The sequence below is a fragment of the Perognathus longimembris genome, chromosome 16 (genome assembly GCF_023159225.1).
Source record: "Perognathus longimembris pacificus isolate PPM17 chromosome 16, ASM2315922v1, whole genome shotgun sequence".
Lineage (NCBI taxonomy): Eukaryota > Metazoa > Chordata > Mammalia > Rodentia > Heteromyidae > Perognathus > Perognathus longimembris.
In genome coordinates, this window is record NC_063176.1 from 57,550,925 (window position 1) to 57,575,917 (window position 24,993).

Genomic DNA, 24,993 nt, shown 5'->3' on the forward strand with positions numbered 1-24,993 from the left:
CTCGTCCGGCCTCGCCCCCCGCCCGCCGCCCAGGACGCAGCCGCGCGGGGCGTGCCGGGAGCTGAAGTCCGCGCCGCCCGCGCCACCGCCGGGGCGCCCGGGGCGGAACCACGAGTCCCGTAGGGCCGTGCAGCCCGGGGCGCGCGGCGGGGGCGGGGCGCTGACGTGACGTCACGACGCGCGCGCCGCCGCCGCCGCCGCCCAGCGCGCCGCGCGGCCTTGTGGGCGCTGTAGTCGGCGCCAGGGCCGGGGCCGCGGCCGGCGCCTGGCGGGGTCGCGCGGTCCCCGCTCCGAGGGGCTGCGGGAGGGAGCGGCCCGCCCAGGGGCACCGCGGGCGGCCCCGGCGCCGGGCGGACCGCGGCCTTGGGCCCAGCCCGGGTGGTGCGCGCCCTGCTCCGCCTGCCGCCGTGTGACCTTGGGCCTAGCCGGTGGCCCGCGCCGCCGAGACCCGGGCTGCGGGCCGGCAGTGCCCGCCGCTCGCTCCAGCCCGTCTTCTCCTAGGCCCCAGCGCTCCCCCGGAGCGGTCGCCTCTCCCCACCTGGCGCTCACCCGCCTGCCCAGGCGATGCCGGCCCTGCCAAGTCCGGGAACCGGGCCACTGCGCGACTCTCCAGGGTGCCCTGCCGATCGATCCAACAAGCCCCAGGTACAGCCCGGCTCACGGACCCAGGGCAGAGGGACCCTGTCTGGCCCCTGCACTGGGACACAACACGAGACCTGCCCCCATTTTGGCCCCACAGGCTGCGGGAGCCCTGTGGACGAGCATGGTCTTAGGATGTAGGGTGGGTCTCCAACTTACACCCTCTAGATTCAGATCCTGCCCTCACTGCTAATCCTGACCTCATATTCACCCACAACTAGTGTAATCAATTAACCCTCTCCATAAAGAGCTTCAGAGGCTCCACAATATCAGCAGAATTGAGATCCCTTACCCTACCATAAGGTCTTGGATTGCCCTGCCACTGCAGTAGAGAGCCTGCCTCGACCTCCTCCTCCAGCACCTAACAAGTGGGCAGTGTCTTGGGCACTTCTCCACCCAGCTCCCCACAAGGGAAGATTTTGACACCTTCTTCATCCTCCACAGTATGTCCTTTTCCTCCATTGGGATTCATGAGCGTCATCCAAGAGTACTTAGCAGCATTAAGGAGCAGAGGACATGGGAGGCCCTGAATCCCAACTCCAGCCAATCAAGGGGCTGGGCACACAGCATTCCACTATCTGCTGAACCAATGACACAATGATGACCATTTGTCCAGCAGTTGTGCAGGAGTCACTTCGCCTGCTGTAGTATCTCACTATCCACACCACCATTCTGCAGGTATGTGCTATGATCCCTGTCACGGGTGAGAAACTGAGATTCATAGACGTTAAAGTATTTGCCCAAAGTCACTCCCAACAGTCAAGGGGCAAGGCCCAGATTCCACCTCAGGTGACGTTTGGGTACCAACAAAGTACTGGATGACACAATTGAATTTCTCCAGAGACTGGGAATAGAAGCCCTCTAAGGACATGACTGGAGACTATGACACTCTCAGAACAAAGGACTCTGAACAATCAATGCAAGGCTCTGAGCAGAAGACCCACATGACCCAGGATGCTTCAAAGCCACTGTAAGCAAGTGTACTCTACAGGCCCCATGAAGCTGGGTTTTAATCACACTCCTCCGGAGACTCATGCAGGGCTCTGGATAAGTTAATAGCAAAATGAACCGACAACTGTGGCTACTGTGTACAAAATGATGGCAGAAGAGCAAGGACAGAGGCCAGGAGACCAGTGAGATTGGAACTTGAGGGAAGAAGCTGCACTGACAAAAGCCCTGGCTTTCAGTCTCCCACCTGCTTGTATCCTTGAAAATCCATAAACTGGAGTATAATCGCCAAGGTAGTGGCATCAGGAGATACTAAGTCTGGAAGGTGGTTAAGTCATAGATGAAATGACTGACTCTGAAAGAGGGCAAATAAGTCAGGAACTGGTGGCTTACTGCTGTAATCCTAGCTACTCAGTAGGCTGAGTTCTGAGGGCTGAGATTCAGTGTCAGCGTGGACAGAAAACCCCATGATACTTTTATCACCAATTAACCAGCAAAAAGCTGTAAGTGGCTATGTGACTCAAGTGGACATTACATAATCACTATCTGCAACTCTTTACTCTTCTAATTGGTAGCTTTATTAGGTCTGCAAAAATAAAACACTGCCGGCTCATGCCAATTCCTTGCCCCAAGCAAAATGATGGCAGCAGAGGTACTATCATACAAGGCACCAAAATTCTCTACCGAAACTGCAAGATGTGACATCGACATATAAATACTTGAGGATCCCAAAGAATCAGGCAGCTCTTAGTGCTTGCCCAGATGAAGCAGGCAGGCCAGTAAGCTGCCAATGTGAAGTTTCTAAACTATTTTTTGTTGATGGTTGTGGTGCTTGAACTCTACAACTTCCAACCCTATCTGTTCCTGGTTATCTTGGAGATGGCATTTCAAGGTCTTTCCTTGTCCAGCTGACATAAATGGTCCTCAGCTCAGCCTCCCGAGTAGCTAGGGTGGTAGGTGTGAGCCCCGAGCTCTTGTGACAGCCAGCTGAAACTCTGGACCTTACTTGACTTCCTCTCACCATTTGAGCCACAGCTCCTGTTTTCTGCCCCAACCAGCTTCAAACCATGATTCTCAGATCTGTCTCCTGAATAGTTAGGATTATAGGCATGAGCTCTGAGACCCAAAAACCCTTTGTTAAACGTGACTTATTCCTATTTATTTCACACAATTTTCCAAGTTTTTGCTTAGTTTTACACATTAAAATGTTGTGGTAGGGCTGGGAATATGGCCTAGTGGCAGAGTGCTTGCCTCCTATACATGAAACCCTGGGTTCGATTCCCCAGCACCACATATATGGAAAATGGCCAGAAGTGGCGCTGTGGCTCAAGTAGCAGAGTGCTAGCCTTGAGCAAAAAGAAGCCAAGGAGCCAAGGGCTCAGGCCCTGAGCTCAAGGCCCAGTACTGGACCCCTGAAAAAAAAAAAAAAAATTGTGGTAGGGGCTGGGAATGTGGCTTAGTGGAAGAGTGCTTGCCTAGCATGCATGCATGAATCCCTGGGTTCGATTCCTCAGCACCACAAACAGAATAAGCTGAAAGTGACTCTGTGGCTCATGTGGTAGCGTGCTCGCCTTGAGCAAAACGAAGCTAGAAACAGTGCTCAGGCCCGGAGTCCAAGTTCAGAGACTGGCAAAAAAAAAAGTGTGCCGGTGGTTCACGCCTATAATCCTAGCTTCCCAGGAGGCTGAGAACTGAGACTAGGGGTTCAAACCCAGCCTAGAGGCTGGGAACGTAGCTTACTAGTAAAGTGCCTGCCTAGCATGCCTGAAGGCTGGGTTTGATCCCTCAGTGTCACATAGCAGAAAAAGTTGAAAGTGGCACTGCAGCTCAAGTGATGAGTGCTAGCCTTGAGCAAAAGAAGCTCAGGGACAGTATCCAGGCCCTGAGTTCAAGCCCCATGACAGGAGACAAAGCCAATTAACCACCAGAGAATGAAAGTGGTGCTGTGACTCAAGTGGTAGAGCACTACTAGCCTTGAGCTGAAGAGCTCAGGGACGGCGCCCAAGTGGAGCTCAAGCCCCACCCACCCACCCCCAAACACACAAACTGTGGTGAAACATACTTAGTAAAACTGTGTATCCTAGAACTTGAACTCAGGGCATGGTGCTGTCCTTGAGCTTTAATGCTCAAGGCTAATGCTCTTCCACATATGCCACAGATCCACTTCAGTAAAGGCACAGGCTATAGTACAAACTATTACCACTATTCGTTTTGAGAGCTTTTCCATCATCTCAAATAATAGCTCTGTATCCATTAATATTTTCTTCTACTCCAGAACCTGTGAACCTCTCTATTACACTTTTTCTCTGAGAATTTGCCTATTTATGTCCAATATTTGTTTGTTTTTTCATCTACAAGTGGTGTCAAGTGTTTGGCCAATGCAAATACTCTGAACATTTGTTGCAATTGCCTGCTTTCAAGGAGTTATCATTTATCTCTGTCTACCCTTATAGCACTGAAGCACTAAACTTTTCCAGGGCATATTCACTAATTTCTCTTCCCACAACGAATGCAGATTTCCAATTTCTACACATCCCCACCAACACTTGTTACTTTTTGATAATCACCACCAGGATGGGCATAATGAGGCATCTCAATGTGGGATGGTTTAAACTTCACTAATGACTAAAAATGGGCCAAGTGATTAATGAGTCTTTTGTTCTTGCTGTGCTGCAGATGGAACCTAGGCCCTTACATGCAGTAGGCAGGCATACTCTAAGCCATACCCTAAACACTTCACTGGAGCCTTTGCTAAGAAGGCTCCCTCTTGAGCCTGGGAAGAAATTGGTTCTATATATACAACATACCCATTGCCTGAAGATAATTTTATATAGTAGTTTGGGCACACTTGTTTTTTTGTTTGTCATGGGGCTTGAACTCTTGGCCTGAGCTGTCCCTGAGCTCTTCAGCTCAAGGTTAGCACTCTGTCACTCGAGCCACAGTGCCGCTTCCTGTTTTCTGGTGAGTAACTGGAGGTAAGAGTCTCATGGACTTTCCTGCCCAGGGTGGCTTTGAACCACGATCCTCAGATCTCAGCCTCCTGTGACGCTAGGATCCAAGTGTGAGCCACCAGCACCCGGCCACACTTGCACTTTAATGTAAGTCAGGTGTGGAGTTCCCCAGTATGTTAGTGCTCAAAAAGATTCGCGTTTGTCAGGCGCCCGTGGCTCACACCTGGAACCCTACCCTTAGAACTGCAGCTGGACAGTGTGGCCAGAGGAAGCCCCAAGTAGGAAGCCCACGCGGCACACCAGCCCCTCACCCTCTTGCCCCTCGGAACATCTGGTTTTCGGGGGCTCCTGGCCTGACCTAGGTCTCTGCTTTAACATCCAGCGTCATACATGCTAACTTCTGCACTAGCAGTGTTCCACCGCTAGGTAGACCCCACCAACAAGAGGCAGATGTGAATTACACAGCTTGGCGAAACCTAAGACTCTGGGTCCAAAATCAAGTGGATGCATTTTTGGTTCAAATTAATGGTTTATTTCCATCTTTAACACTAGCAGAGCAGTCCAAAACAGACTGATGTCCATGGGCATAGTTAAATGTAACAAAGAGTTGAACTATGTACACTGATTGAGGAAAGGAAAAAGAATTTTTTCATACCAACCTTTCCCTAGTTTGCACTTTCTGATTAATAGAATTAAACACCATTTCCCCAACTTAATTTAGGATGAATACAACTTCTAGAATCAACCACGTAGGGTGTTTTAGAAGATTAAACATAAAGCAAAATGTTGCCGTATTGAAAGGTCACCTGGCTGCAGAGTCGCCTTGGCTGCTGGAGTCTGGGGATCGTGAGGACCCAGCAAGAGCACTTCATGAAGCCCAGAGGGAACTGAGAGGCATGGTGTCCAAGCCCAAGGCAGACCTGCGCCATCACGGCAGGAGTGGTGCCCCCCTCACTACTCTCACTCAAACTAAGTGGAAACAGGTCAAACAGCTAAAAAGTGAGCATGGAAAGAATTTTTTTTCCCCCAGAGGAGGGATACTCCTTCAGCCATTTAAAGTGAATGTTGTGCTGAGTCCCTGCTCCTTCAGAAAGGTAAACTGAAGGTCGGTTATTGCTAACAAAGCCCCAAGTGGTCCCTTTCCCACCTTAACAATGTCACACACCAAAAGGCTGTTGGTCTGGCTTGCCCTCTGAAGGAGAAGCGTGGAGTGAGGGTAGCTGGCCCTTAAGTCCTCTGCCCTGTACGCTACCCCATGCCCGGTGCTCTTGGAGACAATGCAATTGCCTTGATGCCTTAGAGAACCCAAGTTTCCCACGCCTGTAGAGTGGAACAGAGGGTTATGTGGCCTGGTGGGGAGAAAGAACCACCATACTTTGACCAAAATATATGGCGCAGTCTAGAACCCAACAGATCAAAACCCAATTGGCCAGAAGAGCAGCTTCTGAAGTGTCAACCAGGAGAGAGGGAGGGAGGTGAGAAAGCCCAGGGATCTGTCAGGTCAGGGGGCTGACGTCTGTTACTGGGCACCAGTGACTTGGGGAAATGTACGGACAGTGAGCGGCTGAGAAGGCCACAATGACTGCCACCAACTCCTGCTACCTACAGACAGGCAGGTATTAGGCAGTGGGAAATGAGGACAGCAGGGCATCTGGCCCACACAGGACGTATTTTTATCAGAAGAGGGGACATCCAAACATGACTGCCCTATTGGCCTTGCATGTCCTGTGCCAGGTGAGTAACTTTGGAACATGGTTAAGGTTCCTGAGAACAGTTGGTGAACAGAGATGGGGCGAGACGGGCACTGCTCCACAGGCAACACTGGGCTGAGGACATGAGCAGTGCTACTTCTCCTGGGCTGCCCAAGAGCAGGTGAAGAGCGGGCTTTATTGCACTTTCTTGTTCTTAGGAAACAGGTTGCCCTGCAGAGGTTCTCTTGGTTTGCAGAAAACACTGCATCAACAGTAGGGTGCAGGCAGAATGACAGGTCACCTCTGACTCTCAAGGGAAGAAAGAAAAATGTCCAGTGGTTAGACTTTGGGCCTGATGGCCCATGTCTGGCTGCGTCATTGTTAGCAGACTGGTCGACTGGCAGATGTCTGGAAAGGTCCCACATTCAGGAGAGTTGGGACAAGCGTTCCCGCGAGGGGAAACTTCTTGGCAAATGCGCAGGCTCCTTAGAAAGAGGCTGGAGTCACAAAGCTCACCTCAATCATGCCTGTCTCCTTTTCCCCCACTCGAGAGGAGTGGATCAAGATGCACAGTGGGCTGGGAGGGCCCTGGATCCAGCTCCAAAGCATCAGACAGGATAACAGAAAGATCTAAGGGTGTTGGAAACCAAAGAGCAGTTTTCAAATCCGTGGTTGGTTTTGAGTCCTTTTGAGCTCAGGAGATTGGAGGCAGATACCATGTGGAGAGCCCAAGTGGCTGTCTGTCTGTCCGTTGCTCTCTCCTGAGCAGCTCTGACCATTTCATATATAAATGGGGTGGTACCGTTTGTGGCTAATCTTTTTCCTACAAGTTGGGCAAGTATTAGCATTCTTAAGGGAATCACGGAGGCACTGGCTACAGAAGACATGGCCACATTCTGTAGAAACAATCAGACGACCGTTCTGCACAATCTAGAAGACATTAAAAAGAAGAAACAGCCTTCAAGTTTCTTCCCTCATTAGAGGCTGCTACCCCAACCATTGCTGAGATGACCAGTGAGTGAGTAGAAAGGGAACAGGACTACAGCTGGGAGAGCAGGAGTGGTCTGCCCAACCAGTCTGTCAAACGAACCACTGTGGTCTGCAGAACAAGTGGCCGAAGGGAGTCTCCCCACAGTGGCAGTGCAAAAGGGTTATTCAGGGCTCAGTAAACACCAGCCACTTCTGACCAGGATCGTTACAGGAGACATAAAAAGCTGCTACACACACCAAGGAAGCTAAGCACACAAGGGCTGGAACCCAAGTCTACAGGGCCCAAGTGAAACAGGCGCGCATTTCTCTCACATGCAGATTTACAATAAGCCACGTATCAATTCAGGCACGGGTAGAGTAGACCTAAAAATCCCACCTTAGGTAGAGAGCTTGCCTCATCTGCATTTTTTATTTTTTCGTTTAGTGAAGTAGGCTAGAACCAAAAAGGTTACTTACCTCGGAGTATCCATCCATGCAGATTGGACAACTGACAGTACCAGAGGGCCTAAAATCACAGTGTTTTACTTCAGTTTCTCAGTAAATTGAAACATTTGATTCCACCCTGTAAGCGGTCTTCATCTAAGCCCCTTAACTTCCACAAGGCCCCGCTCCTCTGGCATCCTCTGACTACCTTAGCACAGGTATCCAGGAGACAGCCAGCAATAGTCTCAAGGGGATAGGGTGGATGGCCATGAGAAAGGAGAGGAGACAAGAACAAGAGAAGATGCAGACAGCCTGAGGCACCCAGCCCTCCCCCGCCCCCAGCATTCCAACCCATCAATGATTGCACACCCCAGCATAGATAGAAATAAACAGGCCCGGCCTTAGACAGCCTTCTAGAGCCAAGAGCTCACATATTTGCTGCACACTTTTCTGTGCCCTGACGTCCTACCCAATATAGTAACAGAGTAAATGTACATTGGTACCTGGGTCCTGTGGTTCCCTCGTCCCTGGCACTTCTGGGAGTGTGAGTGGTGACAAACACATCCCTGTCCCTGGATAGTTCCTCATCATCACTGCTCACCACACAGCTGTCAGCGTGGTCTTGGCGCAGTCTTCTTGCATTCCTCCTTGGCCTCCTCCTTTCTAAGGTGAAAGTCACATTTTCAGGGTGAAAGCTCCCCACTCTTGCCATCCTTACCACCCTACCATAGTATCTTTAAGAATCTCTCTTCCCGGGGGGAGGAAGGGGGGCATGAGGGACAAGGCAACAAACAGTACAAGAAATGTATCCAATGCCCAACGTATGATACTGTAACCTCTCTGTACATCAGTTTGATAATAAAATTTTGAGAAAAAAAAAAAAAAAAAAAGAATCTCTCTTCCCCTGGAGAGAAAATGCCCACCCTCCCCACCCCCACCCTCCTCCCTGCTCTGGCCCAGAGGTCCTGCCCAGCTCCAGAAGATGCAAGCTTGTCTTCACAGGAGGAGGCATCCACGGCTGCTCCAAGCTGGTGCCTGAGCTGGTTGGCCTTAGCGTCAGAGTGCAGCTCAACAGGGGCAAGTTTCTTCCAAAGGGCCCAGGAAGTTGGCTAGGCGGGTCTGGCCACAGGCACCCTCTTGCCCGGAGAGCTTGGACTCGAGGATGGACTGGCAGGACCCAAGGTGCTAGGCCCCCCCTCAGGCCGGCTCTCTTGAACCCAGAGATGAATGAAGATGGGGCACTCACCATCAACGACCTTTTACAAAGGGAAAAAAAAACAAGAAAAACAAACCAGCTTGACTTAAGTAATAGACACATTTCTTACTTCTAGTTCTTTAATCCTCTGCAGAATTCTCTTGTTGATCCCTGGCCCATCCAATCTAGAGAGGATTAAACTGGACATGAAATCAACTTAGTTCTCCATACCAACATATGATTTTTTTTGCTTTCAATTTATAGTCTTTAAGAGTGCTCAGGGGCTGCGAATTTGGCTTCTTAGAGGTAGAGCACTTGCCTAGCATGCATAGAGGCCTGGGTTTGATTCCTTGGTACCATATAAACAGAAAAGGCCAGAAGTGGTGCTGTGGCTCAAGGGTTTGAGTGCTAGCCTTGAGCATAAAGAGGCCCAGGGATAGAGCCCAGGCTCTGAGTTCAAGCCCCAGGAACAGCAAAAAAAAAAAAAAAAAGGAGTGTTCAGGAATGTTGTGAAAGCTGCCCTTGGATCTGGGTAGAGATGGAGGGCTGCGCCTAGACAAAATCACTACATTTCACCTATGGGTTCAGTAGCTGGAATAACTGGCTAAAACCATCTCGGTTATGGAATATTTGTCCATCTCACTTTCCTGAAGCTAGTTTAAAAGTCACTATGGATGTTAATTCATCTGTGACTCCTGCATTACCAGGCTTCTGTAGTTAACTGAGTTTGGAGAAGCTTAATTCCAGACGTGAGGTTATTTCTACAAAATGAGTGGATGCTGCCAGTAAGTCCAGAGTTGGATCAGGATAATCAACAAGTAAAGAATGATCAGCAAAGTCCCGCAACTCCACAGATGCCTCAGCAACTCCACTCAACTCAAAAACCATGAAGCAGGCCTCAGCAGCGGCCACTAACATCCAAACCTGCTACTGCTCATCTCAGAAAGCCACAGCCCACCTTCAGGGAAACCACTGGCTACGTGGGAGCCAGTGTCCCCTGAATTCACCTCATCTCAGTTTGCTCAATGGCAACAAGAGCCTAAGAGCTTCCTTTTTTAATTTTTCCTTTTTCTTGGGGGGGGGGTATTTGAGGCAGTTTCACGATGTGGCCCAGGCTCGCCTTGAACTTGTGATCCTCCTGACTCTAGATACTGAGGTAACAAAGGTACACTAGTGTATCTGGCTCAGCATGGTGGATCCTACTTAATCAAGACCAGATGCTGTATCTGCAAAGGCCTCTCCCCATCCTCATCTGTTCTATCTTCTCCTTCCCCTCCCACTTTGGTGATAGTACAACAGCTGGAACTTAGGACTGCATGCCCTGCTTCCTCTTTGTCTTTAAGGTAGAATCTTACTATGCCATCCACATTGGCCTCAAGATCCTCCTGCCTCAACCTCCCAAGTACTGGGATTACACATGTGTACCACCACAGATAATTGAAGCTTCACAGTATAACCCTACTCTACAGTTCTAAGCCCAGTCTAAACTCTTTTTGTGGTCTGTCCTTCTTCTGATAGGCTAATGTCAGCCACTCATGAAAGTCCCAAGCCGCTGAACATTCAATATAGACTCAGAAACTTGCAGTCCTACTTGGCAACACCTGCCAGACATACCCAGCCCTGTCCAAGATGCCCTAGCTTCCACTCAACAAACCACAATAATGCAGACTGTATCAGAAACCACCTGTGGGGGGCTGGGGATATGGCCTAGTGGCAAGAGTGCTTGCCTCGTATACATGAAGCCCTCGGTTCGATTCCCCAGCACCACATATACAGAAAATGGCCAGAAGTGGTGCTGCAGCTCAAGTGGCAGAGTGCTAGCCTTGAGCAAAAAGAAGCCAGGGACAGTGCTCAGGCCCTGAGTCCAAGGCCCAGGACTGGCAAAAAAAAAGAAAGAAAGAAAGAAAAAAAAGAAACCACCTGTGTGAGCCAGGTGTCAGTGACTCAATCCTGAAATCCTAACGCCTTGGGAGGCTGAGATCTGAGGATCATGGTATGAAGCCAGCCGGGGTTGGCAACTCTGTGAGACTCGTAACTCTAACCACAAGAAACCCCTAAGTGGCACTGTGGCTCCAAGTGGTAGAGCCTGAGCCTTGAGCAAAAAGAGCTCAGGGACAGCATCCAGGCCCCTAGTTCAAGCCCCAGGACTGATAAAAACAAAAACAGAAATTGCTCAAGTGGAACCCTCAGGAGTCAGACCTTCTCTACAGATGCCAGTAACCCCTGGGGATAACCAGGTTTCCAGACTCAACACAGGTGAGTGGCTCCATACCATCGAACCTAACTTCTACTTCCCACAGACCATGCAGGCCTCCCTACAGGCTAGAGGACACATGCCGCACCGGAGGAACAAGTGCTGCTAACACAAAGGGACACAGCCACCTAGACTCCACTTCCCTGGAGTCAGGACACAGCCAAGGCAGCAGGTGGCAAGGCACAGCACCTGCTTCCCCTGGGGCCATGTACACTGCCAACGGCTTCGCACTTAGGATTTCCCAAGGGCACTGGGCACAGGTAGCTCATGCCTATAATCATAGCTACACAAGGGCTGCTATCAGAGGACCACAGTTCAAAGCCAGCCCAGGCAGCAAAATCTGTGAGATTTTGGCTCAAGTGTTAAAGTGCTAGACTTTAGCAAAAAAGCTCATGAGCTAAAAGCCATGAAGAGGCACCAAACAAGAGAGCAAATACTACCAGTTTCCTTCATCTGGAAATACACCAATACACCCAAGTATGCTAGGTACTTTGTAATTGAATAAGGGATTTTTTAACTTTTCACAATATACCACTGACATTGGCAGCTTACCACCATTTTACAGACAATTGAGTAATGCTAAACAACATCCCCCATGATCATGGAGTTAGGTGGTGTAAGCTGTGGAATCAGTGAGATGCTCCACAAATGATGTTTGTGCCCAGTGGTAGGAAGATCAAGATCACAAATATGTACTCTACAGGCATCAAGACCACAATGTTCCTGAAACATTTCTCTTTGTGGGCTCTAGTCATCCAATAGGAGGTTCCTCGGGACACAAGCTATAACCCTGACTGGAAACCTGTAACCAAGTCTTCAGATGCTGGTGCTGGTCAGGGACCCACACTCAAATGCTTACCACCACAGAGTCATTGTGCGTCAGGTCGACAACCACTGGTTCTAAAGATTCACAGGTGAGGTCCACAATTTCATCTCCAGCTTAAAATAAAGCATTGCAACAAGTTTTAGGAAAATAAGTTTGATTTATATGATTACATAGTATATACCAGTATCAAACTAAAATATTCCCAATATACAAAATGCAAAGGCCCTAAACAGGAGTAACATCCCTTCCAACGTTTTCCTGAGTATCATTTTTTACACACAGGCCAGGGGTGTGGGCCATGCTCACGGTCACCATTTCATGAGTTAAGAGAGAACTGGGGAGAATACCTTACCCTTGGGTTCCTTAAGTGTCTTCTAACTTGCAAAAAGAACAAGAGGAAGTGTATTGGTCCCCTAGAATCCCAACCTGCCAAACAGGTTGGGCCAGTATAGACATGTACCAAACAGTTAATGTTAGTTATACTCGACAGCTAAGAGGGAAGGACAGAGTGCTCTTGCCATTACAAAGATGTTTAGATTGTTAGGAACACAGTAGTCTATTATTTGGGGAAAGTGACTTGTAAGGCATTTAATATACTCATGTGTACTAAAAAGTTGCACAGAAATAAAAATTATCAGATATCTACAGTCATTTTAACCTTTTTAATTTTAGAATTGAGGATTGAACATAGCCCCCAATCATGCTAGACAAGCTATACCCAAATGTTTTTGTTTGTATTTCTTGTTTTGGGGAATCTTACTAATTTTGCCTAGGCTGGCTTTGAGCTCAAAAATCTTCCTGGTGGCTGGGAATATGGCCTAGTGGTAGAGTGCTTGCCTGGCATACATAAAGCTCTGGGTTCAATTCCCCAGCACCACATATATAGAAAAAGCCCGAAGTGGCGCTGTGGCTCAAGTGGTAGAGTGCTAGCCTTGAGCAAAAAGAAGCCAGGGACAGTGCTCAGGCCCTGAGTCCCCAGGACTGTTTTAAAGGACAAAACAAACAAAAAAACCCACCCTGCCTGGCTCCACCAAATAGCACCGCCAAAGAACATGTACCACTATGTCTGATTCAAATGGGCTCCTCCTTCATGAAGAATAGTTGCCTGCTGAAATACCATAATTTACTGAGCTGTACTTTTGCCCATGGATACAATCCATGGCTCTTAAAAAAGCAGCACTCCAGTGGGCAGCCTTCCAAGCCTTCAAGACTTCCAAAAAACACAAACTGAGAATGCTATTACCTCTGAAGATGGAGAGCAAGAGCCCTCACTTCCAAGTGAGGAGTGAGGGCTTTTAGAAACAGGCTGTGTGACATGAAGCTCAGTGACCACACCAAGGATGCTGTTGCCTGGGAGACACACACTCCACAAGCTGAGCCTAGGTTCTAAGATGCCCACGGTCCTGCTCTCTGTCGCACACACCGTTCCTTAAAGTGGTGCAGGGATCACACCAGAACAGGCGAGCCGATTGGTAGCAACCACTTAACTACATCTAGCCCCAAAACAACTTTTGCCATATGCAGATCAAAGTGACTTATTCAAGTTGCTTGCTCATGTTCCTGGGCAGGTGAAAGGGGAAAGAAAGCCTAATCTGGCTTTTGCCTAAACCAAATTGAACGCTGGCAACTGTTGACAAATTTGCCTTCTTGAGAGATTTTTTTTGCCTTAATGCCAGAAGAGAAAAGCAAAGCACTTCATCAGCACTTCTAAGGATATTGGAAATACAATTTGAAATTTTACCAGAGGGTTAAAGTTATCCTAGCTGACTAGGTACTTTGAAACCCATGAAGGTGCTATGGTGCTGCTCAACGCAAGCTGTAGGGCTTCTGAAGACAGTGGCAGGAGCAACGACAGCTAATGTGTCGCCTCACCTGCCACACCCACTGCCAAGGGTTTGACAGCACAAACTCAGCTCTGCACTGCAGGCACTATCTTCATACCCTACTACAGGGAAGACATCCAGGCGGATGGGCCATGCAGCTGGCGAGGGAAGGTGATTAAGCACCGTCAAGGCCCTTGCACTCCCCCCTACTGTGCCACGTCCCTGTCAGTCTCACCAGTTTCCACAAGTTCTATGGGTTCCGCTTCCAAGGAAACCTCAGGGGTGGCAGCTGCTTCCCGAGTCCGCTTCTGGGCTTGTCTAGAACTTACTGTTCCACCACGACGCTTTCTCTGAGTATCAAAGGGAAAAGAAAGTTACAAGAGCTCCAGAATTATAGTGTATCAGTAAAATCAGAGTCAACACAGGAATCGTTCAACTAACATCTTAAGTTAAAAAAAAAAAAAGAGTAAGAGGTCAGTGAACCAACTGCAAGTTGCAGTCCTTTGGAGGAAAAAGAAAGAATAAAATTGAGAATTGTTAGGCCTAATGTTACACACCTATAATCCTAGCTACTGAAGATCAAGGTTCAAAGCCAGCCCCAGCAGGAAAGTCCATGAGACTCTCATCTCCAATCAACCACTATACAACCGGAAGTGGCACTGTGGCTCAAAATGATACACTAGCCTGTTTAAGGTGAAGAGCTCAGAGACAGCACCCAGGCCCAGAGTTCAAGCCCCACCACTGACCAAAAACAAAAAAGGAAAGCTTTTGAGATTCAAGCCAGCCAGCTGTATCAGTTCATTCCTAGCCTAGCATTTGGAAGGATTGGCCAGGAGATTGAAATTCAAGGATAGCCCAAGCAACCAAGCAAGACACTCTCAAAATATATTAAAAAAAAAAAAAAAAAAGGAGGGGGTCAGGGGACACAGATGTCAACTCCATGGTAGAACATGTTCCTAGCATAATATGCAAGACCCTGGACCCTGGTTCCATCCTCACTATCACAAAAAAATCTTCTAAAAAGTCTTGAACCAAACAACTACTCAACATATAAAGGTCAAAAATAGACCTCTCAGTGAATCACAATACCTCAAAAGCTATGTATGTATGTTCATGTAAGAGAAGGATAAGCAAACCCTATTGTTGATGTTATATTTAAAGTCCTAGGTGAATTTGCTTTGGTGTAGGCCACGTGGCTACTGTATATGTTTTTGGTACACTGGGTATTGTATATATGTCTACCTGATCTAGGGAAGGGAAAGAAAAACAGGGTGTAAGATATCACAGGAAACGTACACACTGCCCTATTATGTAACTGTACCCCTTTTGCACAACACCTTGTCAAAATATTTTAATTAATAAATTTTTAAAAAGTCTTGAGATTTGAGACTAGTGAACACTTACAAATGCTTAAAGAAGGAAATCCACAACACAGTGAGATTCTAGTAAAAATCTTGTATCAAACTCTCACTTTGTCAAAAGTGTGTGATGTATCCTTTACAGACGCCTCGGTCTGGGCCAGGATTTGGCCGTGGCAGTGGGTGCTCTGACTAGATGAAGGCTGCAAATATCTCCCTTTAAGCAATTTATCTATGAGCCTGAACACACTCAGCCTTACTGAGCAGCATTCCTCTGCTATCTGTGACACTGCTGGCACTGAACACATGGCCTTATGCGAGCTAGGCACTCTACCAGAGCTACATTCCCAACCCTTAAGCTAAAGCTTTTTTGTGGGGGGGGGGCGGAGGGGGGGGAACCTGACCTATACCCCCAGCTCTTTCTTCCTTCCAGTTTCTACTCACTATAGAATGCTAGTCTTTCTTTAGGAAGTATGGCTTCAAATCACCTGGAATATTAATAAAGTGCGATTCACTCTCTTGAACAGGGTCAATTATTTCTTAGCACAACTACTTGGCACAACACATCTACCCAACTACCTACATGTTCTCCAGTCTCTTCTAAAGAATTCAGCCACAGAAGCCAGGCGCTGGTGGTTCATCTGAGGATCAGGATTCAAAGCCAGCCTGGGCTTCAAAATTCGGGAAGGTGGCCCTATGGCTCAAAGTGGTCGAGTGCTACCCTTAAGCAAAGAGCTCAGGATCAGTGTCCAGGCTCTGAGTTCAAGCCCCATGACCAACAACTAAAAAAGCCAGCCACAGACCCTGAATCATGACCATTTCCATGAGGCTGATGACTTCTGGATGTTCCATCAGGGTGTCTTCATGACTTTTCACCCACTTTGGTTAGAGACAGGAGTCTCATGGGCTTTCTCCAGGCCTTTTAATAAGCTTTTATTTACAGCCTGATATGCTGTCTTTTCCCTTGGCCAATTCCTTCAAAGTTTTCCAAAACTATTTAAAGGTTACAATACAACCTCCATCTTGAGAACAGTGGGCCTCCTCATCTACCTCTGCTCCCTAGAGGCAAGGATAAAGACTGTCATCTCAGGTAGGCTAGATACAGCACGGGGTATTTGCAAAAACTCTTACCCTCTCTATCCTGTTAAGGTCAGGATTCTCTTCTTTACCAATTGTGCTGATAAAGATCCATAGCTTTCAGTGAGAATAGCCTATCTAACCATAATCACGGGAATTACACCATAAAACTTAAGAATTATAACCAACTTTCCCACACAATCTCATAGAGGCCATATTGCTCTGCTTGTTCGGATCCTGGTTAGACAGAGCTGAGCTTTAGAAGTAAAGCTCCCTATAGGCAAGCTAGGGGTGCAATCTGCAGATAAAGGATTGAGGTAGGAAGGCTCCTACCCTTTAAGGAGGTAGGCAGACGGAAGTGTACAGGGAATGGTCAGGAAGAAATGGAAGAGGCTAAAGACCCAAAACAGTCAGAACCTACAGAGCCTCCATACCATTCGCCCTGGAAGCTGTCTGTTACACCTCAGCCAGCTCTACCTCTTTCACTTTTATAACACTATTTGCCCACCTCTGGAGCATGGGAAGAGATGAGGATGCTTTGTTTTGGTTTTGTTTTGTTTTTTACCAGTCCTGGGGCTTGAACTCAGGGCCTGAGCACTGTCCCTGGCTGCTTTTTGCTCGAGGCTAGCAGCACTCTACCATTTCCAGCTTTTTCTAGATATGTGGTGCTGAGGAATTGAACCCAGGGCTTCACAAGGCAAGCACTTTACCACTAGGCCATATTCCCAGCCCAAGATGAGGATGCCTTTTATATTTTAGTTTTCCTGTTAAGGAACTCAGTGCAACTCAGAAAACTTGTCCGAGTTTAGGTCACACGTGTAACCTTGAAGGTTACATATGCAAGTACAGAGTCAACAAGGCCAGCAACCTTCAAGCACTCTTTGGGAGTTCAACAAACTCTAGTCCACATCTGTGTTACACCGAACTAGAGCTGCCCTTTAAGTGTGATGAAAGTGTAAGCAGCAATGACAGATCAACTTTGGTCACTGAATGTAATCTTGTTACATAGCACAGACCAGTTGATCCTCCTGTCTTAGCTCAAATGGCAACACTGTGTTTATAATGCGCTGTTTGTAATTTTTACTTAGCCCTGAAAACAAATTTCACAAGCTGACAAAACTTACCGTACTCATTGTGGTCTTTGGCTCCAACTTATAGAAATAGAAGTTACACCAGGGTTTGCAGTCAAGTCAGATGTTTCCAACCTCTTGTGTCCACTGGTGACTCATCCTCTAGCTTAGAGAAAAGTTAGAGCCAGATGTATTTCCAGTATCTTCAACTCCTGGGGGGAAAAAAAGGTATCAATTTGATAAAAATGCTGCCATTTGTGCTCTTAAAAACAAAGCTCGGTTTAGGGGGGCTGGGAATATGGCCTAGTGGCAAGAGTGCTTGCCTCATATACATGAAACCCTAGGTTTGATTCCTCAGCACCACATATATAGAAAACAACCAGAAGTGGTGCTGTGGCTCAAGTGGCAGAGTGCTAGCCTTGAGCAAAAAAGAAACCAGGGACAGTGCTCAGGCCCTGAGTTCAAGGCTCAGGACTGGCAAAAATAAAAAAAAAGAGCTCGGTTTGAATTTAGATAATGTTGAGCTTGAACGCTTTCTCAATTGGTGGCTGCTTTTAGGCCAACTATCTTTACCAGTTCTGTCACTGAGGCAGTGAACACTTTACCTAATTTCTGTCCTTAATTTCACAATCATCATCTGTTCTGGTTCTAGGGCTGAACCCTACTAGGCAAAGCCCCAGACCATCCTGACATCCTTTCTGGCTGCTGCAGCCCCAAAAGAAGTACTGTGGTAACTTCCAGGGAAAGACAAAGCGTCCAGGGTTGAGCAGAGTCCAACTCCTTGAGTAACTGTTACACTTCAAAGAAAAAGAGGCTGAGGAGACATAGCCGCCTGTTCTGAAGCAACCACAGAGAGGATCCCATCATCCATGGGAGACTTACATTGAAACCACATCCCAAATCCACCATACTTTCTGGATTCTATGAAGTAGATTTGGGTATACTTCTGTAAAGTTGTGTTTTTCTTCCTCCTACACAATTATCTACCTCAATAGGTAAATACATTTTTGTCAGGGGCAGCATGACCCCCATTCTCCTACCTAGGATTCCTGTTGCTGAAGTTACAAATGTGAGCCACAATTCCTGGCTTGTTTGTTGAGATGGGGTCTCATTAACCTTTTGCCCAGGCTGTTCTGAAACTTCAATCCTCCCAATCTCTGTCTTGTAAGCAGCTGGAATTACAAGTAAGAGCCATTCTATTTCTGTTAAAAGCTCATGTTTATTTTTCCAATCAAGCTATGACGGACCCTTACAACGTTTATCCGCTCAAACTCTATAGGAATGTTAACATGTATGCCAAATACCATGGCAAGCAAGTGGGAGACAGGGAGCGTGGGTTAGAACAGCTGTACACATCCTGCCACATTACCAAGAGCAAAAAAGGCACGAGTCAGAAAAAAAGGAGGAGCAGGGTACAAAAGACACATGGAAGACTAAGGAGATGCTGAATGAGAAGCTTTTGACTTAGCACAGCCCATAACAGGAACCAAGAGCCCTCAAACCCCACCAAGGCAGGTCTGATAAATCAAGAGACTGAACTCCCTAGCTCTGATTGCACCCATATTACCAAGCACACGGGCCTCCTGGTGCATTTTCCCAGGAGATGCACAGGCAGAGAGGCCACGCCTTGTGGCAATTATGAAGCAGCCCTTCTGAGGTCAGGGTGGGCAAGTGAAGGATACCCTAAAGATACCCTATCTGGACCCCAACTTGGAGGCCAACATGGACTACAAAACAAGATTTTGTCTCAAAAGGGATGTGTGTGGCTCAGTGGTATAGCCTAGCATGTGTGAGGCCCTAGGTTCAATCTCTGTCCATAAAGTTTCATTTCAAAGCTTCTTAAATGGACTGTTAACACCAGTGTCACATCAGTAACAGTAGCTTAGTACTCAAGAATATAAGCTTCTTGCTTGTTCAGGACAGAAGGATCGGCAGCTACAGCTGACCACGAGTCCTGCGTGCCTCAGTGTTTTCTTCTTTAACAGGAAAAACACCTTACCCTTGAGCTATTGTGGAACAGCGAGGCTGAATCAAAGTGCCGACCAAGGGCAATTCCCACAGCTGATTAGTTCCATAACCATAGATGGGTACCTACTCAAGCACAGTTACTGATCCAGAAACTAACCCCTGCAGATACCAAGATCTACCTACGTTCAAGTACCTTAGATAAAATGGTAGTGCTTACATACCCTCTACTAGATTACTGGGTTACTAGTATAATGCAAATTCTATATAATAGATGCTCTGCTGTATTCCTTAAGAAACAATGACAAGGGCTGGAAATGTGGCCTAGTGGCAAGAGTGCTTGCCTTGTACGCATGAAGCCCTGGGTTCAATTCCCCAACCCCACATATACAGAAAATGGCCAGAAGTGGCCCTGTGGCTCAAGTGGTAGAGTGCCAGCCTTGAGCAAAAAGAAGCCAGGGACAGTGCTCAGGCCCTGAGTCCAAGGCCCAGGACTGGCAAAATAAATAAATAAATGAATGAATGAATGAATAAATAAATAAATAAACAATGACAAGGAGAAAAGTCTGTAGGTATTCAGCACAGACACTCATGTTCTGTCCTATCCCCATTCACCCCACCCCACCCCGAGTATTTCCAGCTCTTGGCTGAACTGGCACTGAACCCACAAATATAAGGTGCAAACTGTGTGTCTGCCTGATTCTATAAAACAAATACCAGCTCACAATATATTCTAACTGAAGAGATTATTAGTAAGTAATAAACACACACCATATTAAAATAGCCATAGTGCTTATAAGTATGAATAATACTAATGAAAGTAAAGCAAACCTTCAATCCCAGGAGGAACTGGAGTGAATGTTTCTGGCTCTCAGCAAGGCTCTATTTCCAGAAAAGACTTGGCAAGATACAGCTAATCACAACTGTTCCATTTTACAGGATTCAGAGAAGGCTGAAGAAAATGGCACCGGTGCCATGCCAAGGCAGGGCACACCATGACTTTTCTCCGAAAGGCAGCATGGGGAGGCTTGAACCTGAAGTGGGGGGGGGGGAGGGACTTTGGTACTGAGGATCGAACCCTAGATAGTGAACCTTAATAGAGAAGTGCTATGCCACTGAGTACATTGGCAACCCCATCCTCAAGTTTTTTGGGCTTTTGTTATGGGGAGGGGGGGGTGGTCCTGGGTACTATACCTAAGCATTTATGCTCAAGGCTAGTGCTCTAGCACTTAAGCCACAGTTACACTTCTAGCTTTTTTTTTTTTTTTTGGTGTTAATTGGCAATAACTAGTACACAGAATATCCTCACCAACTTTCCTGCCCTGGCTGGCTTTCAACTGTGATCCTCAGATCTCAGCCTCCAGTGTAGCCTGGATTACAAACATGAGCCGCAGGTGCTTGCCCTACCCTGAAGTTTTTGCAGGGACTAGATGAACTTGAACTCAAAAATGGCACACTATATGTGTACAGAGAAAATAAAGCATGTTATGTGCTGAGAAGCTGGGCCTTTCATTATCTTACAAAGCTTGCTGAAACCTCCATAAGCAAACAGGCCGCATCTAAAATCCTTACAAGCTGAAAGGACTATGAAGGTAAGTAGCCTCTTGAGAGCCTGATACAAGCAATTTCTTGGAGCCAGGACAAAGGGTAATATAAAGAGGAAGGCCTAAGAACCCGCTCCTCCTTAGGCAAAAGCAAAAGGCAAATCTCCCTCAAGTACTGGAGGACACCCTCCTGCAGGACCCAAGGTCTCTATCCTAAGACTAAGGGCCACACACTCAGAGGGCAGGCCCTGGGCCCCTGGCAAGCAAGCACAACACCTGCCAGGGAAGGTGTACTAGGAAGCTTAGCCTGAACCCAAGACTGGGATGGTGGGCAATGTGTGGAGTGGTGCTCAGAAGCATCTAGAGCTGGTTCTTTAACCCATACCAGCAGCAGTCATCCACAGGAACCCTTCAACTATACTTGGGGGAGTGAGAAGAGGCTTCTCTGACAGCACAACCCCACCACAAACAGCACAAGCACATATAAGTCATGCTTTCAACAAAACACTATCTAGCCTCTCAATCATCTGGGATCATGACAATGAGACCCGGCTGCTCACACTTGTGACCTGAAAGACAAGCCCTAAAGCAGACTCTCTCCTAGGATCTGTCCACACAATCTAGGAAGCAAAGGAAGTCAACAGGGAAAACAAAGAAAACCAAACATGACTACAACAGCATCCCTAAAGAAGGCAAAAAGGCATAGAAGAGCAAGAGGTAACTCAAAGGCCCCAGGAGATCTAGGAATACGCAAAGCAGCAAGTGCTCTGAAGGATCTGCCAGGATCCCAGGTGTTGCCTAGAATATGGCCCCATGTTTTCACAGCTACCCTCTCCTTCCCAACTTGCACCCCGGTGCCTTCATCTGCAGTTATAGCCAAGCATTTCTTACAAAGCCATCTCACCGTGCGAAACCTCTCAGGACTTTAGAAGTAATGGAATTAAGGGGGAAAATACTCAAATATTGGATCAATCTCATACACACGAGTAACTACAACGTACCCTTTCTCCTGTAAGAAACATAAATAACTATGACAACTACTCACTTGCTGTGGTCCTTGGAAGGTGAGCATGGCTGTGGAGATACCAAACATGCGTGGGCGTGGCTTTCAAGAGTCCAGTGAGCAGGTACTGGACAGCCCAAGTGAATGAACCAAGTTTGTGAACTGGTTCATCTGAGCTTAAATTTTCTGTTGTTACTTAGTATTGGTTACAGAACAAACTGCCCAGGAAACCCCACTTCCCAGTATGTTCCAATTGTTCTGTGTCCTATCAATCCCACTGGAACAAATTTGTGCCTTCAAGCATTCCACACAGAACCAACTGTAGGAAACTCGGCCACCCACTCCACACTCTTCCCTCCTGCAGTGCCACGAAAGGTCCTACCAATCCCACCCCTCTCATACGTCAAGGCCAAACTCAAAGGTCACTTTTTTATTCAGACCAGTCCTGATTTTTACTGCAATATTTCCTAGTAAACATAAACTGTAAATCATGGACCCCTTGTCCCTTAACAGCACTAGACAAAACAGGTGAATAAGGACTTTTTTTCCCATGAATCTAAATTTCAGGGGAAAGATAAGGGGGGGGAGGGATTGCATGTAACAGGAAAAAATGGCTGTATATTTTGAAGGGGGAAAAAGAATTTCAGAGGTGAGAGAGATGGATGGAGCCTTTACTGTAAAGGAAAATGTCTACTATCAGAAAACAAAAAAGAAACTTAAAAACAGAAGATCTGGCTGAAAGTGTGGCTCAAGGTAGAACACCAATAAGCACAAAACTCAGTGGGGGAGGCAAACAAAATTATTTTGAGAGATAATCTTGAAAGAGAACATCTCTACTTTCAGGATTTAGAGACTAGAACTAAGGAAATTAGAGGTGGGCTCCAATGGCTCACTAACTTCTCAAGAACCGGAGATAATACCGGAATCAAAATTCAAAGCCAGTAGGGCCAGACAGTCTTGTGGTTTTTTTGTTTGTTTGTTTTTTCCAATGCTAGGGCTTGAACACAGGGCGTGAGCACTGTCCCTGGCTTCTTTTGCTCAAGGCTAGACTCTACCACTTAAGCCACCGCCCCACTTCTGGCTTTTTCTGTTTATGTGTTGCTAAGGAATCGGGCTTCACGCATGTTAGGCAAGCACTCTACCGCTAAGCCACATTCCCAGCCAAATCTGACATTCTTATCCCTAATTAACTAGCCAAACCGGAAGTGGAGGCGTGGCTTCAAGGGGCAGAAGACTAGCAGAGGCTAGTGCTCTTGAAAACACTTATCATCAGACCCCTATTGGGTGAAAATAAGGTCAAGAATAATACACTAATTTGAGGACAATAAAAGGTGTAGATTAGACCCATCGGAGGCTCATACCTATAATCCTAGGTACACAGAAGCTAAAATTTGAGGATAATAGTTCAAAAGCCAGCCCAGGCAGACAAAGTCCATGAGACTCTTATCTCCAATTACCCAGAAAAGGCCGAAGTGGAGCTGTGACAAAAGCGATAGAGCACTTGAGCTGAGCAGAGGGAGGAAAAAAAAATAAAAAGGAAAAATTAAGGGAGCTGGCCGTGGACAGATGGACGCGCGTGCACGTACACACGCACGCGCGCGCACACACACGCACACACAAAAGCACCTCAAAGGTGTGAGGAGATAAATTCCACTTGGCCATAGACTAAATCTAAACTTCTTAATGCGAAGGCATAACCAAAGACCTTTCTTTCAGGTCTGATTGCTTCTTCCTCCACCTTACCACACTTCTTGTATCTTCTACATTTCAACTGCAAGGACTTTCTTTCCTTCTCTCCACAGACCTCAAAACAGAAACAAAAGTAGAAACAAAGAATTCCTTCAGCTCTATCACAAACTTGACTCAGCCTTCCCGCCCACTAGCGACCTTGGCAGAGACCGGACCATCTCACCCCGGCAACTAGTCTCCCCAACCACTTGAGCAACACGAACAGCCTAAGGTGACAGACAGGTTGGGACCCTGGGTGTGGCTCAAGGATTTGGGGCGGAATAAGAACAGAAGTGAATGTCGGAACGTCCAGGAGCACACCGACAGACAGCGAAAAGACAAAGGCTGAAGTCCTCACAAAAACCTCCCGTCCCAAGTCCGGACTCTCCCCTCCATCTGGCAAGGAACAAAAGGAGGGGGGGGGGGTTCACTGGAAACTGGCCGCCGGCCTGTAGAACCTGAGTCATTTGCATTCGCGTCCCGGAGTGCGGGCGAGGGGGCGCTGGGGGCGCGCAGGCTGAGCCGCCGGCCTCTCCCCCGCCCCACCGAGCGGCGCTTGGCCGGGAGGTGCTGCCCGAGGCCGAGCCCTCCCCCCCCGACTCGGTCCCCAGGGCCAGACCCCACCGCGTCCGCTCACCCTCCCGGCCCGGAGGGGCCTGCCCCACAGGCCGGGCACCGGGCGAGCTCGCCGGCCTCACCGCGGCGGAGCGGAGCCGCGAGCTGCACACACAAAGGAGACGGCGGGGAACACAAAGCGGTGGGTCCCGCCACGACCGCGCCGCTCCACTCGGCGGGTGACCTTGGAGGAGCCCGGCCCTCGCCCCTCCCCCGGCCTCAGTTTCCCTTCCCCGGCTCCCGCGTCAGAAGGCTCGCGGCCCAGCCCGTGGCGGTGAGCCGGATCGCCGGTCGAGGCCTCCCGACTTCCGAGGCCCAGGCCGAGTTCGGGCCTCGGCGCGGAAGACGCGGCTGCGCGAGCGGAGCTGGCCCGAGGCCCCGGGGAGGCGCGGCCCCAGGAGCGGGGCCGAGCGGACGCCCAGGCCCCGCTCCGGGCGCGAAGCCGCCCGCGCCTCGCGTCCCCCGGCCCTCGCCCGAGGCGCCCTTCCTCCCTAGAAGCCCGGCCTTACCTGGGGCCGCCCGGTCCCGCGGAGACCGCCGCCGATGCACTGGAACCAGGCGAGCGCGGCGAGACCCGCTCCAGCACGATTCCTCCGCCTCGCAGCAACCCACTTCCGCTCTGCGGGCCTGCGCCCCGCCCCGCCCCGCGCGCGTCCCCATTGGCCCGCGCCGCCCCCGCTCCCGCGGCCGCCCGCCCAACTCTCAATCTTATTGGGCAAGGGATCCATCGATTACCGTTTTGAAATGAGCCTCCTTCCGGTCCCGCCCACACACTCTCGCCGAGTCCCCTACCTCTCGCGAGAGCGGCCGCCGCGCTCCTCCGCCCTCGAGACGCGGGGGACGGGAGTTCGGGGCGTCCCGTCCCGGGCGCCTGGCGGCCGGCCCCTCTCGGG

General features: G+C 48.6%; 1 protein-coding gene and 1 long non-coding RNA gene across 4 annotated transcripts; one reads left to right on the top strand and one right to left on the bottom strand.

Annotated features, from left to right (window-relative positions):
- The first annotated feature begins 260 nt into the window (after positions 1-260).
- Positions 261-2,813, top strand: LOC125364438. Its single transcript, XR_007213522.1, has 2 exons — positions 261-645; positions 1,084-2,813. It is a non-coding gene; the product is annotated as an uncharacterized LOC125364438 (long non-coding RNA).
- A 2,234-nt stretch (positions 2,814-5,047) lies between these two features.
- Rnf4 (ring finger protein 4) lies at positions 5,048-24,694 on the bottom strand. 3 transcript variants are annotated; one of them, XM_048364000.1, is made up of 8 exons: positions 24,610-24,694; positions 17,300-17,457; positions 13,976-14,090; positions 11,951-12,030; positions 8,889-8,898; positions 8,146-8,305; positions 7,676-7,724; positions 5,048-7,159 (listed from the first exon to the last, which is right to left on the bottom strand). In XM_048364000.1, exons 2-8 carry the CDS (start codon positions 17,306-17,308, stop codon positions 7,010-7,012), a joined length of 573 nt encoding a protein of 190 aa, XP_048219957.1. In that variant the 5' UTR covers positions 17,309-17,457; positions 24,610-24,694; the 3' UTR covers positions 5,048-7,009. The 3 variants fall into 3 exon arrangements, with proteins under 3 accessions (XP_048219957.1, XP_048219959.1, XP_048219958.1); XM_048364002.1 differs by lacking the exon at positions 24,610-24,694 and adding an exon at positions 23,501-23,904; XM_048364001.1 differs by lacking the exon at positions 24,610-24,694 and adding an exon at positions 23,456-23,480.
- Between the last annotated feature and the right edge of the window lie 299 nt (positions 24,695-24,993).

What these genes read in the sequence shown, in the direction of transcription:
- Rnf4 (XM_048364000.1), bottom strand. An exon ending in CATAGAACTTGTGGAAACTG is followed by an intron (nt 12,031 to 13,975) that starts GTGAGACTGACA and finishes CTTTATTTTAAG; the next exon opens with CTGGAGATGAAATTGTGGAC. An exon ending in GCATGGATGGATACTCCGAG is followed by an intron (nt 7,160 to 7,675) that starts GTAAGTAACCTT and finishes AATGTCTTCTAG; the next exon opens with ATTGTGCAGAACGGTCGTCT.